At 36.4% G+C, this 15283-nt stretch overlaps 1 protein-coding gene across 1 annotated transcript in view; it reads right to left on the reverse strand.

The window, feature by feature from the left end:
- Window positions 1–15283, reverse strand: part of RELN (reelin) — a 530384-nt gene that overhangs the window by 271045 nt on the left and 244056 nt on the right. Inside the window, exons 5-6 of the mRNA XM_065939296.1 lie at window positions 11584–11616; window positions 8521–8599 (exon numbers count right to left, since the gene is read on the reverse strand). Of these exons, the coding sequence (XP_065795368.1) occupies window positions 8521–8599; window positions 11584–11616 (112 nt within the window). The remainder of the gene's footprint in view (window positions 1–8520; window positions 8600–11583; window positions 11617–15283) is intronic.

Consider the following 15283-nt stretch of genomic DNA (forward strand, 5'->3'; position numbering starts at 1 on the left):
CACCAGCATTTCTGAACAGAGATATTAAAATACTTTTAATATTTGATCTGATTATAAAATGTACTTTAAAAATGGAAAGAGAAAAGAGAAATCTCTTACAATTTCCTGACCCAAAGATAACAAGTCTGTTCCCCCAGGTACAGCTCACACTGCATGTGCTGAAAATCTAATGTGTGAACTTGAAAGGCCAGGCCAGATGGGGGCCTGGTGAATCCATCAAAGTAAACAGGACCCTGTCGGCCATCTGGGAGCTGGACAGTCAGCTGACTTCATTTGGAGACACTGGAGCTCCTTGTACTTTCCACTGAAACCGCAATAAGCAACCAACTATACTCCCCCCCCAAAAAAAAACCCAACAAAAAACCTCAATAAGCAGAACACTCAACTTTTGACCATATTTTATAGCAGAGAGATGATGTTTTATAGGAAAAAGGCATGACTATTTACTTGTGAAAGACAATGCTTAAAAAAAAAAAAAGAAAAACCCCCAAAGAATTCTCTTCTCTTTGTAAATATGGAATATTTTTAGAAAAACAGCAAGGAAAGTTCACTCTGTAAGACTGAGAAAAATATCACCTTCAACGATGTCATGACTTTTTTTCCTAGGGAACTAACACATGCTCTAAATGTGAAAATGACAAACTCCATTTATAGTTCATTCTTTCTCATTACTTCTCACTGAGGAAGGTAAGAGAACTATTCCTATTCATCAGGGAGTTAAAAAATTTAATTTCTCCTTTGTTAACAGCTATAATGACAAATATTATTTGGATTGAAAATATCCCTTCTATCACCCTACTACTGCATGCAATATTCTGACCTCCTACTATGGTGAATTCTACTACATGCTGTTTGAGGAAATATTTTCTAATTTGTTTCAAATGTACTTGACATTTAATTCCATTGAGTGAGCTCTTATTTCTGTCATAAAAAACAGAGATTAAAGAAGGAAATAATAAGCTTCCAGATTTGCACCTTATTTTAATAGTAGGACACCTCCTGGTTAACCTTTCTATTGTAGATGAAGTTTTCCCCAGAGCAATTACATAAGGGGAAGTGGAAGGAGGAGGAGGAAGCAAGAAAAAGAAGGTTAGAGGAGGGTGTTATAATAAGAGAAAAAAGTTACTAACAAAGGAGAAGAGAGAGTGAGAAATGGTAGAAAAGGGGGAGGTCAAGAAGATGAAGAGAAAAAGTAGAAAAAGATGCACAAAAGATCAGAATATCAGGGGGCTTCCCTGGTGGTCCAGTGGCTAAGACTCCTTGGATGCAACACAGGGGGCCTGGGTTTGATCCCTGGTCTGGGAACTAGATCCCACATGCTGCAACAAAAATCCCACACGCTGCAAAAGAAAATTAAAGATCCTGCCTGCCACAACTAAGGCCCAATGCAGTCAAATAAATAATAAGTACACTTTTAAAAAAAGATCAGAATATTGGACCATTAAACCTTAAAACTGAATTACAATTCCACAACCCAAACTACAGTGATATATTAGAGGTTTTAGCAAAGGTAAATCATAAGATAAAATATTATTTTGCAGACTTTTACTACCCATTCACAGTTTCCCTTTGTCACCATCTCCTGAAAACTTATAAGGTATACGTTCCATGTCAAATAGGTAAGATGACATATTACGTGATATGATCCCAAGTGGTCATCATTACAACAATAACAAAAGGCCCCTTGGAAATCCTTCAGCAGTGATGTGCAGACCTTGATGCCCATGGTGAGTGCTTCCCTTCACCCGTTAGGTCTCACAGGCTTACCACCCACAGGCCAGTTGTACATTTGTTGCAGGAAGGGGGACCCCTTCCAGGGCCCGAAACTGGCCTCTTGTCTAACACTCGGAAATTGTCCGAGGAGACACATGTGCTGACAAAGCAAGAGATTTTATTGGGAAAGGGCACCCGGGTGGAGAGGAGGAGGGTAAGGGAGCCCAGGAGAACTGCTCTGCCGCGTGGCTCGCAGTCTTGGGTTTTATGGTGATGGGATTAGTTTCCGGGTAGTCTTTGGCCAATCAGTCTAATTCAGAGTCTTTCCTGGTGGCGCACGCATCGCTCAGCCAAGATGGATGCTAGCGAGAGGGATTCTGGGAAGTGGACAGACACGCGGTGTCTCCTTTCAACCTTTCCCGAACTCTTCCAGTTGGTGGTGGCTTATTAGCTCCATATTCCTTATCAGGATCTCCTGTCATAAAACTCATGCAAATGGTTACTATGGTGCCTGGCCAGGGTGGGTGGTTTCAATTAGTGTGCTTCCCCTAACACATTGAACAACGTGGATGTACTTTTATCTACTTTTTTTTTTTCCCCAGTGACACTGATCACTAGACTTACTTTGTTCTGATTACCTGGAAACTACATTTATATTGTAGTTTTCACACCTGTCTACTAAATGGAGTCCCCTCTGCTCTTGTTTTCTATGGGGGCTCCAAGAAACTAAGGAACTCTGAAGTAATTTTACTGCTCACTTGACTTCTTTTATCTTACATAGGTTAAACTACTGATCACTGAATAAATAAAGATTCAGCTAGACTGTCACTCCATACTAAAATTTCCATTGTTTTAGGGTCTTTGTTTAAATAATTATTTTTCTCAAAGAAAATAAACTTTAATAAGTCAAATCACCAATCTTTTTATTCCATTTCTGGGTAACTGTTCCAATAAATTAGTATTTTGAAGAGACTATCAGATGCAGCAGAGTTTGTAATCTCAATTTCTCTAGTTCTGTAGTGTGATCTTTTCATATGCAAAAATGGAAATGTTCTAGTCTTTTCTTGATTCAAGCAACTCTGCAATGCCAGCCACAGTTTTAGCTTCCTTAGCTGTAAACTGTGGGGCTTTCTGTATGATAAGCCAATTGACAGAGGTCTTCATGTGCCACAGGATCTGAAACAACTTCATTTGTGTCTCTCTTCTTGATGTCTAATATCCCTGTTGGCATCACAACTTACTCATCTAAGATGCTTCTTCTGATTAGTGACTCTTGTTCTTCCCTGATCTCTGCTGAATAGAACATCTCTGCTATTATTACTGTGCTGGAGGGGAAACATCTGTTGTCTTCTAGTTGCTATTTATCATTGTGTTTTCTAACAGTCTCACACTTCCCACTAGAACATCATAGCCTAGTGATATTATAGCTCTGGATGCCTTCTGTGATCTTCAGAAAACAAACATTAAAGGGATAATCTGTAAGCCAAAAGAAAGATTCTTCCTGACTTTCTAATTGCTTAGAGGGTAAAGACACCTCTTAAGAAAACTTATTTTTAAAAATTACTCAATTTACTTAACTTTCTCTCTCCATCTTTCTGAACTCTTTTTAACTCAAGCTATGAATCATAAATGTCTCTTATTTCTTAATTTTTCTCATTTTTTAAAATTACTGTTGAAATTTTTTACTGAGGTAAATTTCTACACAGGGAAATACATGGATCTCAAGCTTTGACAAAGGTATACATCTGTGTAACCCACGCTCTCATAATACTATATATAATGCATTAATCACCCCAGAAATTTCCTCATGCTCCTTCCCAGTCAATTCCCCACCCCTGAAACAATCACTAATCTAATTACTAGCACTTTTGATAATATCATCTAGTCTAGATTTCATGTAAGTAAGATCATACAGTAAGAATTATTTTGGATCTGGCTTCGTCCATTCAACATAATATTTCTTAAATTCAACCATGTTGTTTCAGCTATCAATAATTTATTCCTTTTTATTTCTGAATAGCATGCCACTGTATGAATGTATCACTATTTTATCCATTCTCCTGTTTATGGGTAACTGGGATGTTACAAGTTTTTTGCTATTAGGTTGGTTCTTTTTAATTAAAAAAAAAATCAAGATTTCTCACCATTCATATGGAATACTGACAGTGTTTATATGATACTAAAATAATTAATTCATAAAAAGAAACTACAAAAAAGGTAGTTGAGACACAAGTAGAACATGTTTAAGTGAAATGTTGAGATAGAGTGTATTTGTAGGTCTTTACTTGCCTTCTAAATTTATTTATAAGAGGTTGTCCTTCCTATGTTTTCTTTTTTTTTTTCTTTTTGGCTATAGGGTTGTTTCGATTGGAACAAGACTCTACTGACCATCTTCATCATCAGGAGTGTAATCACACTGAACACACTTGATAATGGAGAACTATCAACAGTGCTGGTAATTCAGTGTTGCTCTATCTACATTCTTTGTCTCACTCTCTTGGGTTCAATGGTACATTTGACCTGACGAGGTGGTTGTTGTGATCCAGAGGTCTACCTGCATGTGGCCCTGCATCAGGGCAAAGTTAAGGTGGAGAAGCCTCACTCTCATCAAGCCTGAGGTGTCACTATATTCCCATGAGAGGGTTTTGCTGTTCATTTGTAACTTTACTTCTCATTTTTTATTTGAACAAAGCAAACAGAAATGGCTGAGAGAGTGGGAGATAAAAGGCCACTTCTCTGGCAGCGCCATAGAGAGACCCCCTCGGGGAGGTCAAAGCACAGGAGGACTCTATACTCTGCATCTCAGGGAGGCAGAAGGACCACAGTGGCATGACACCACAGCAGAGCGTCACAGAGACGTTGACAGCCCAGGCCCAGGAGCAACAGAAGTCGTCATGCCTTCAAACGTGGATCAAATGGAGCAATCGTCATCAAGGAGTGAGTGATTAGGATGGGTGAGAAGGCTACTTGTGTGGACCAGTCACCAAAAACTAGATGAGACAGGGAGGATTCAGTGGATATCTGTAGGAACAGAGGACTGGGGAATAAGAGGTGTGTCCCCACCCTACCCCTTGCCTTTGAACTAATAAGCTCTCTGATACTTAGCTACAACACCAGAAAAATGGGAGAGGGGAAGCTAAAGTTGACCAAAATTAAGTTTTCACTACTGGTAGAAGGGACACAATGAAAAGAAATTAAGTTGAGTTAAAAAAAAAGAATAAAGAAAGTTTTATTTCTCTGATACTCAATTTTGTGGACAGAATTCATAACTGTGATACTTGTGTAAGCCTAAACAATTTCTGGAAGGACTGACAGAAACTGGTAACAACTGATGCCTCTAGAGGGAAGGAATATAGATCTAGCATGGGAAAAAGGTTTATTTTTATTATTTTTAATATAATCAAACTTTTCACTAAGTACATTTATTAATTTTAAAATCAAATCTAATATTTAAACTAAGCAGAGAGACAGATTCAATACTGAGCTGATGTAAAAAAGTTTCTTGTTTCTAGTCCAATCACTGTCATACACTTGGAATAATAACTTGGCTGGTACATTCATCATTATAATAGTAATATCATTTTATGCTCCTTGTTTTTTGTGTACAGTCATTTGTACAGGAGATAAGAAATTTAGATATCAAGAATAATATGAAATGAAGTGGGGAAAAAAGTTGATTTTACTAGATGAAGTCAATGGAAGCAAATAAAGTATGAGTGACTAAATTTAAACTGATCTCTCTCCCCATCATTGCACAGATGGGACTGTAGTTTCTTAATTTTTTCTTTGGCTTGTCCTTAAAAATTGAAAGTTAAATAACGCACATGATGATTTTCAAACTCCATGGAAGAAACATGCTCATAAAAGGAGAGTGCTTTTCTCTTGTGACAAATTATTGAGTGATATATTGAGCCTTGGGAATTTGCCCCAAAGCAGTACACCCTGAGCTTCTTTCTCTCCGGTGGTGTGTGCCAATGGCATAAAGTTATGGGTTGTCAGTAAGGATTCCCCTTCCTGGTTTTCACAGAGCTGCTCAGTGGCTTCTAATTGGGGTAAAGAAAATCAAAGACAATATCATAAGGGACAAAACTCGCAAGTCAGTATCTATACCAAGAAAACAGATTCTGGGAGAGTGAATCTGCCTGGTAGTGGTGGTGGTTTAGTTGCCAAGTCATGGCAACACTATGGACTGTAGCCCTCCAAGGGCTCTGTCCATGGATTCTCCAGGCAAGAATACTGGAGTGGGCTGCCATTTCCTTTTCCAGGGGATCTTCCTGGGTCTCCTGCAATGCAGTTGGATTCTTTACCAACTGAGCTACCAGGGAAGCCTGAAAACTGCCTATGTTGGCCCAAAGCAAGAGAGATCTTTGTTATGTTATTGGAAATACCTCACTGGAATATCTGATTGTATTGGTTTTTAACTTTAGGGAGCTTATGTCTACTTTAAGGGGGATTAAGATATTTAACACTCTTTGTTTCTCCCTTCTCTATAATTCTACTGTATTTTCATTAATATATATTAAATAACATAGATATATTTAATTTGAAGTCTGTTTTTGATCTGAATACAGTAAGGGAAGACTTGGGGAATCATTTACATAAATTGACTGAAAAATATTTTAATAATAATGATTTGGGATCATATCGGAGCTCAAGGGCAGGCAAGTAGACCAACATGCAACTATACCATAGGAGGAAGAAAGACAGGGAAGGAAGGAGGGAGACAAAAAGGAGACAGAGGATAAGAGAGGGAGAGAGGGAACTGATTTGTACTGAGCAGCAACAATACATCAGGAGATGCACCAGACCTTTTCAGGTTCATCAAACTTTAAGACAATGGTGTTGGGAAAATACTCGGCTCACTTTCATTGACAAGAAATGTGGCTCAGACAGGTAGCGCAAGTTTTGTACTATTCTTAGATACCCAGCTGGCAAGTAGCTAGCTTGAAAGTCCACCCAGGCAGACCTGATTTCAGAACCTCTGCCACTTATATTCAACAAAGCCATCTCTCAAATGATGAGAACTTCCTAGGTTGTTATTATTGTTTTTTAATTGTAAAGAGACTAGATGAAGGAGATTATGGTCAGTAAGGGATAAAGTAAAATTACTCTGAAGTATATTTGATAGAAGACAGAAGTGCATGGCTTTTTAAAGTTAATAAGAGGTTTTAGGAAACAGGAGGAAAAACCGTAGGTTAAGCAAGTGGGGCACAAAATCTATAACTTCGGTCAAGAAAGCATCTACCAGATCAGTCATGAAAATGGGTGAAGCAAAATCAATCATGTTTTATTGATTTCAAAAATAACAGAATTTGGACCACATAAAAGTCACATTTTGTATTTGTCAAGAAAACTCACTGAAGAAAATGAATTAGCTTGACACAAATGAACTCGCCTTGAAAGAAACAAATCATCTAATAACATCTATATTAATGGGATATAAAAAAGCCAAATGTTAGGAGAATGAGAGAATTTTTCTTGGGTAGAAGTAGTGCTTAGAAAGTTTTTGGTTTTTCCTTAATAACGATTTTCAACTAATTTTAAGAAATTTATATTTAGAACATGTTCAGAGGTAAGTAAAATCTTTTTGATAAATTATCTCTTTAATGGCATATGAATCATAAGACTTTACGTCTCTGTCTAGTCTGATTTTTTTGTATACTTATACTCTCTAAATCTATATTTCTTTCTAGAAAAGACATAAGTTCCTGTTTGTATTTAAGCATCAACACTCTCTAAACCTATATGTCATCTTCAATTCTCAGGTTAAGGATCACTTTCTCCAAGAAACTCTCACTAGAGCCAGCCTTTCTTTTTTAGAACTGTAGTATGTTATTTATAACCTTCTATTACATTCAAGGATTTCTATCCTGAATTATAAGCTTTCTAAAAATGTGTTTTAGGTGTCTCCTCTACTGAACTATAAGCTACTCAAAAAAAGGAACCACATTCCTTTTTAATGTACTATATAAATAAAATAATTATTGTTTGATATTTGTTGAACAGTGAAAATAAGGAAAAAGAAATTAATATCATATGCAGACATTTGAGGATAAAGTGGTTATCCTCTTTGTAGTCTTGAATATTGCTTGGGTTTTGGTTACAACTTGATTACATTAGAGCTTCTAATTTATCTTGAACTCTTATTCAAGTACACAAAACATTTAGTACACAGAAAATAACATATTCAGATACTCTCTCAAATTATTCAGATTGACTATAGCTCTCGATGGATAGACTCATTTCTCCAAAGTCAGAAAAATACAACAAACTGCCAACAAATTCATGCATCCATTTATGTATTCAACAAGTTTCTAATGTATACGTTTTGGTTAATTCTTTCTTTGCCTTCCAAAGTCCCATATGGTGGTCTCTAAACAGCTTTGGAAGGAAAAACTGGAGTACAAATGCGGTAATCCAATAACACAGAAGTTATCTGGAAGTATGACTCAAATAATCTGTCAGTTTCAGATAAGTAATTTCCCTTCTTTTCTTTAACAATAAATGGAATTATTAGACATAATAAGGCACATTTTTTTTCTATGTAAATAATTTGTACTACTGAAAAAAACTGACCACACCCATGGCTTTGAGGAATACCTAGATTCAGTTCTTAAAGAAGTCAGAATAGACAATAGACATACTCTAGGTGACATTAATCCCAGTTCCTTAGTTGAACAACTCTCACTGATAACTTAGAGCTAAAGAGCATTTTAATTTTATGTAACTACTCCAAGGAAGCATAATTTTTTTTTTTTTTTTTGGCCTTTTATACAGACCAAAGTGAGGCATGATCCTTTAACTTACCATATGTTTGGATTCAATTCCTTTTGGTGGTAGGAGTCAAAGTCATCTCGTAGGATAATACTGTCACTATGAATTTCAGCTAAAGGAAGAACAAAGATTTAGAAAAGGGTTACACTAAACAATAGACTTAGCTATGTAAAAGAGTCAACATGCCACATTTATGAGAAATAACAGTATTTTAAACTAAAATTGCAGTTTAAACAAGCAGTTGATTGCATTTGCTGTGCCCCTAAACTACTAAGTAAAAGAATAACTCTGCTGTTTCGAAGTCTGGAAACCAGAGCCCCCAAAGAGAACCCTACCAAAATGTCACCCAGGTCGCAGAGGTGGGAAGACCAAGGTTGGCACTAGCCTACAAGAAGAGGTCATATAAGACTTGCCCCTCACAGCTCAACACATCCAGAATAAAGTCAGTGCCTAACTAACTTTAGAGCATTGAAGGGAACAGAACATTGTGGCTATTTGTTGTTAGCTAACATTGCTGTTATTTACTAACCCATCTCCTCTTCTCTTTCTTACTACCCATCTTGCCCTGACTTGCTTTTTCTCATTCCCTATATTCACTCATTTTTTAAATGTAATGTGTTTCAAATTGTTACCATTTCCCCCTTCAGAGCTGCATAGGAGAAATTATCTACACAAGTAAGTAAAACTTCTAAATAAAGTCATGTTAGAAGTCAGGAGGAATGGCAGAAAACCATCCATAGTCTTAAATATATTATTGTTATACTCGAGATTGTATTAAATACTTCTTTTTAAGCTACAGAAGAACTCAGGCCATGCCAAGAGCAAAGAATGTTTTCATAATCTGTGGAGTATGTAATATTTACACTGAATAGAGGATGGACAAGTAAAAACAATTTCATGGCCAGCTACAATGTAAGTAGACTCATTTCTAAGGTTGTATGAGAAATGGTAATTATTTCTACACAAATTGTAAAAAATTAATTTGATGCCTGAAAATCTTCTCATCTGATTCCCATGGTTTGCTTGGGGAATTTGTTTCAGCTAGTATAAATTCTCCGGGTCTATATAATTTTGTTCGGACCATTTTGCACATGCTTTTTAAAAAAATAAAAATCATATGATCTGTTTAATAAAACATAACCAAAAATTTTTATTTTTTCCAAAAGTGATATTTTACTCTTTTGAGGGGTTCACTTGTATATAATTTATTGAACTGATTGAGGAATTAAATATCACCTCTAAATACCAGAAAGTTCACTTGCAAATTCTCTTTGGTGACAATGCCACCTGCAGGCACCCTCACCCTCTTTATACCAGGTATGCCAGTAGGTAAGCACATAACGAAGTCGGGAAAACCAGTGAATCAGCATGTATTGAAAGAAATGGCTGTTCAGACTCAAAGCCTTAGGCTCGACAACAGGGAGAATATGGATTTACACTGGAGAGAACACTGTGATGTCTTCTGTGCTTGGGAGTGATTTAATGATTCCCCTGAGCGATTAGATGCAGTGTCTGAAATGCCTACAGGGTACCGTTCTCTCAAATACCCAAGATGGCTGAGACGCGGCTGGGCCACTGTGGGTCACCAGCCTGCCTCAGCTGCCAGAAGGCATGCTTCTAAGTGCTTGCGTTCATCTGCCAAAGAAGAGGAGCCCCAAGCTGGAGCATTACATAAAAGTAGAGCTTCTCAAGGCAGATTTTCCAAAGAGAAAAATAAATTAATTGGGTTTATAGGTTGAAAGAGAAAGCAAGCCCAAGAGACAAATACTGACCCATCTGCAAGTCCCACAGTGACAGACAGCTGAAAAGGCTAGAGCCAGCTAGGATGATTTCTTTTCATTCTTATTAAATAGTGTGTGTAGGAAACTGCTTTTAAAATCAGTCTTCACTGTCATATATGAGAAATTTAACTCTTAAAGGTCATTTGCTTTCCAGAGATTTTTTTACAGAGGCATGGGTAAGTCTCTATGGTTATTTGTTCATGTATTGCCTTCTTTCCAAACATTATTATTAAAAATACATACATACATATATATATATATATATATATATATATATATACACATACAAATTCATTTAATCCTCCTAACAACCATAGGAGGTAGGTACTATCATTACTTCCATTTTATAGGTGAGGAAACAGGCATAGAGAGATTAAGTAACTTGCCCAATATCATCATGCAAGCAAGTGGCAGAGGTGAAATAAATCCAGTTTATTTGACTCCAGAATCCGTACTATTAACACTGTACAATCTTGCCTCAAGAACTGCAGCCCACTAAATACATGTCAGAATGAAAAGATCATGAGAAAAATGAGAGGAGGCAACTTTACATGGTGCTATTAAACAAAGCATCCAGTTATTTAGACAATCTCATTTTAGTTTTTGAAGAAATGGCCAAATTATCTCTCTTTTTACAAGCCAGTGCTAGTTTAAGCCAATACTCTAGCCACCTGATGCAAATGGCTGACTCATTGGAAAAGACCCTGATGCTGGAAAAGACTGAAGGCAGAAGGAAAAGAGGTTGACATAAGATGAGATGGTTGGATGGCATCACTGATTCAATAGACATGAACTTGGGCAAACTCTGGGAGATAGTGAGGGACAGGGAAGCCTGGTGTGTTGCAGCCCTTGTGGCTGTGAAGAGTCGAACACAACTTGGCAATTGAACAACAACACTAGTTTAAGCAGATATTTCAGATCTGCTTTCACACTCAGTTTATCTCACATCTTTCACACTCAAAGCTCCTTGCCTATTGCCTCCATGCTCTACTATTCATGATGGGTAGAGGCTTGGGGGAAAATTCAGTATTAGAACCCTATGTCAAAAGATCAAATCCAACTGGATTCTAAGGATAAATGTTAGCAACAGGTTCAAAAGTCCTTCCATTAGCCCAAACTGGGCTTCTGGATCACCTCCTCAGTGAGGTCTCAGGTTAAAGCATAATCTGGACCTGAGTCTGATTTCAATGAAAGATCAGCGAATCAGAGAGGGCAGAGAGTTTCCTCATCTCTGTATCCCTTGCTCACACAGCAAAGGACTGAAACAAGTAGATTTAGCACTGAGGTCAGGGACCCTGGAGCCTCAAATACTCACCTAGATGCGGGTGCACAGTGACCTCTGTTGGAGCTGGACCAAAAGAGAAAAACGGAAAGATGATTTATTAGCAGCAAAAACAAAATCCATTAATAAACAATTACAAATGTGGTTATAAAACTTAAGCCATACTAAACAAATAAAGAGCTAGATAGAACTTTTTAGAGGACTAAGAAGAAAATGTCAATTAACATCCTAAAATAAGATGTCCAACTCACTAGTTAGTTCTTATATTTAAAAGTCATGCATTATTCCTAAAGTGAAAAGAAGAACCCCTTACATGCAGGATAGTTATTTATCATACAAGTTTAGCCAAGTATTCCTCGAAACTTACACTACGAATGTAACGTGAGCACCCATTACATACCATGGGCCACTCTGGGTGTGGGGTAGTATAGGGACAAAAAGCACCCTCCTTGCTCTCAAAGAGCTTACCATCTGGTGGAGATAAGTACAGTACAGTGTAATAAGTGCTATGGGATAGTGTTCAGAGGTCATAGGGTGAGAAGGGCACAAACGAAGGACACTAATTCTAGGCTGCCCAGGAGAAGACAGTGGTCAGGAGAGGTTGCTGAGTTGTGAAAGACTAGCAGGAGGAAGACAGGTGTGGGTAGGAGAGAGGAGAGGTGTTTCTGGAGTGAAAGTGAAATGGCCCTGAGAAGTAGGAGAGAATGGTGTTTTGGAGCAACCACAACTATTTTAGCATGATGAGAACAAAGTTTCGGAGGAGGGGGTAGTAAAGTGAAGTTGGGAAGATTGGAAGGCCAAGATTACGAAACTGAATGTTAAGGAGTTTGGATTTTACTATGAAAGCATGATGATCGCCTGAACATTTATCAGCAAAGGAGTACCTGTTCAAATATGCATTTTAAGAACGGGCACTCTGGTAAGAGTTAGGAAATAAGGGATACTGGCCAACTGACACTTTGGTAATTTTTTTTTTTCTCAGTGGACTTCTAAATCTAGGAAGAAATGTTGCCAATTCACTATCTAAAAATTAGAACCATAACAGATATTTTAACATCTTTTACATTCATTAAAGAAGAAATTCAGCTAGGTATTAAAAAAATTAGTCTCTATCACAATGATCAATGCTTCAGTTATGTTAGATGAAAAATCCACACAGTTAAGTTTGTAGTTTGTAATTTCAAACTAGAGGTGTTTGTCTTAGGGCATCCGAAATATTATATATGTTGAAAATGTTTGTCCTCAGTTTTTAACACAGATTCAATGGGAAGTGTCATAGATACAATTGTTAGTATATACATGCAAATGTTCTGAATCATCACTAGTTTACAGAATTCAAAAGAAAAAAAAAACAAGAAAATTTAATGATTTTGTGTTTTATTCCAATGGTTATTGGTTAAGTCCCGGAAGAGTTTTACAAGGATTCACTGAACTGTCAACTCTTAAGATTTTTTTGAAACAAAGGAATAACTGCCAATTATCCAATAACCAATGACAAAAACATGGCACATGGATTTATGTTCCCTCACCAACATCACACTATATATGAGTGTACTCAATTTGAAACTTCAAAGATAGTCAGTTTACTTGTAAAGTAGTTGGAAAAGTTAAGATTATTCATGTTGAAACTGAAACTTCTAATATACAAGCAAATAATGATTTTACATATTTCCCTAATATGATCAATATGCAAATGTCAATTGCAACTGGCAATTTTTTTAAATGTCTGCAAAAAAGTTGAAGAATTTCTTGTTGATATTGATAATCTTGCTTTTCAATTTATGCAGTATCCCTGTGAATCTCATGTTAATAATACTAGGCTGACACAAGAGTAAATGAGTTTACTTAGACAGACATAGTTTTCAAACTTGTATGTTTCTGCATCAAAGTTAAATCAGCTCTTCTTTTTAAAAAAAATGGATAAATTTTGTCAAGTTGGATGTGGCTATTAAAGAAAAATATTTTTTTTATATTTGACTCAGTTATTGGAAGCCTTGTAAGTAGGTATGGAATACTTGGATATGTAAATCTAGTTTTCAGTTGTAAAATTTATAAAATCTTGATACAGACCAAGCAGATCAACATTTAAGATGTGCCGTAACACTGCCGTATAACTGTATATAAAATAGATAAACAACAAGGTCCTACTATATACTATAGGGTCCTACATTCAAAATGTCTTGTAATGACTTATAGTGGAAAAGAATCTGAAAAGAGTATACACATATATATGTACTCATATATATTTTTGTATACACACACCTGAGTCATTTTGCTATACATCAGAAACTAACACAACACTGTAAATCAACTACTTCAATTAAAAATGTGCTTAAGTGAAAAATACACACCAGATTTCAGATAGTATGAAAATATCTCATTAAGTTTTACTGATTACATTATATTGAAATATTTAATATTTTATATATTCTGTGTGAAACTATATTATTAAATTTACCTATTTGGGGCCTTGTTATTTAAATTGGCTACTAGAATATTTAAAATTATAGCTGTGTCTCCCATTGTACTTCTACTGGGCAATGCTGAACAGACGCCAAAAGGGAGATTTGTACTATTCAGCAATTTATTAGGAAAGCATTATCACACAGGAGGTGGTGAAGTCACAGAAAAGAAAAGGATGGATATAAAGAAAGGAGAGATTTTTAAGAGAGAAGACAATTAAAAGAGAGACAAAAATAATCCTAATAATGCTAGTATCTATCTATCAAGTCACTGTGATAAGTGGTGTCTGTAGACAAATCCAGGAAATTTGACCTCAGTGGCAACTCTCTTAACTACTGCACAGATTACTTTTTCAAGAAGGTTCACTGTGAAGACAAGAAATGAGATTTTGTAGCACCTAACAAGAAACTTAGACCAAAAGAATATATTTTTTTATTTGCTGTGTTTGTTAGGATATCACAGTATTTTACTGTGTCCAATATTAGCTACCTTAACAAAAGGGGTCTCTGTATTCATCGGATAAATTATTAAGACAGGGAGGAGACAGTACTTATGTTTATGAAATATGTAACTTGAAAGAAACTGAGAAATAAGTTAAAATAAGTATAAAACATATGGAAATCAGGGCTTCCCAGGTGCTGCAGTGGTAAAGAATCCACCTGCCAATGCAGGAAACATAGGAGATGTGGGTTCAATCCCTGGGTCTGGAAGATCCTCTGGAGGAGTAAATGGTACCCCTCTCCAGTATTCTTGCCTAGAAAATTTCCTGGACAGAGGAGCCTGACAGGCTACAGTCCATGGGGTCGCAAAGAGTCAGACATGATTTGAGAACACACACACACACACACACACACACACACACACACACACACACACAAACAGACACACAGAGCAATTATCAGTTAGAAATATTTTTTAGTCAGTACAATAGTTAGATAAATGTAGCAAAACATCTGCAGAGACATCAATTAAATTAAATTATCAATTTTAAATGACTCTGATTACTAAGACCTAGATGAAATGAAGAGAATATTATGTATTAGTCTATTTTAATCTAAGGAGTCTATCCAAATTGATATCTTTCTTTACAAAATTATTTTGGCACATGACATTTTTCACTGAACCACCTCCAAAATAATCATCATGGCAGGGCCATTTAGAAACCATCCTCTGATTCAGAATCTCTGGGAATGGAAACTTGGAATTTGTACTTTTAAAACCTCCTCAGCTGATTCTAACAGAAAGCCAGCTTCAAAAATAACTGTCTTGA

Source organism: Muntiacus reevesi, chromosome 6 (assembly GCF_963930625.1).
Source record: "Muntiacus reevesi chromosome 6, mMunRee1.1, whole genome shotgun sequence".
NCBI lineage: Eukaryota > Metazoa > Chordata > Mammalia > Artiodactyla > Cervidae > Muntiacus > Muntiacus reevesi.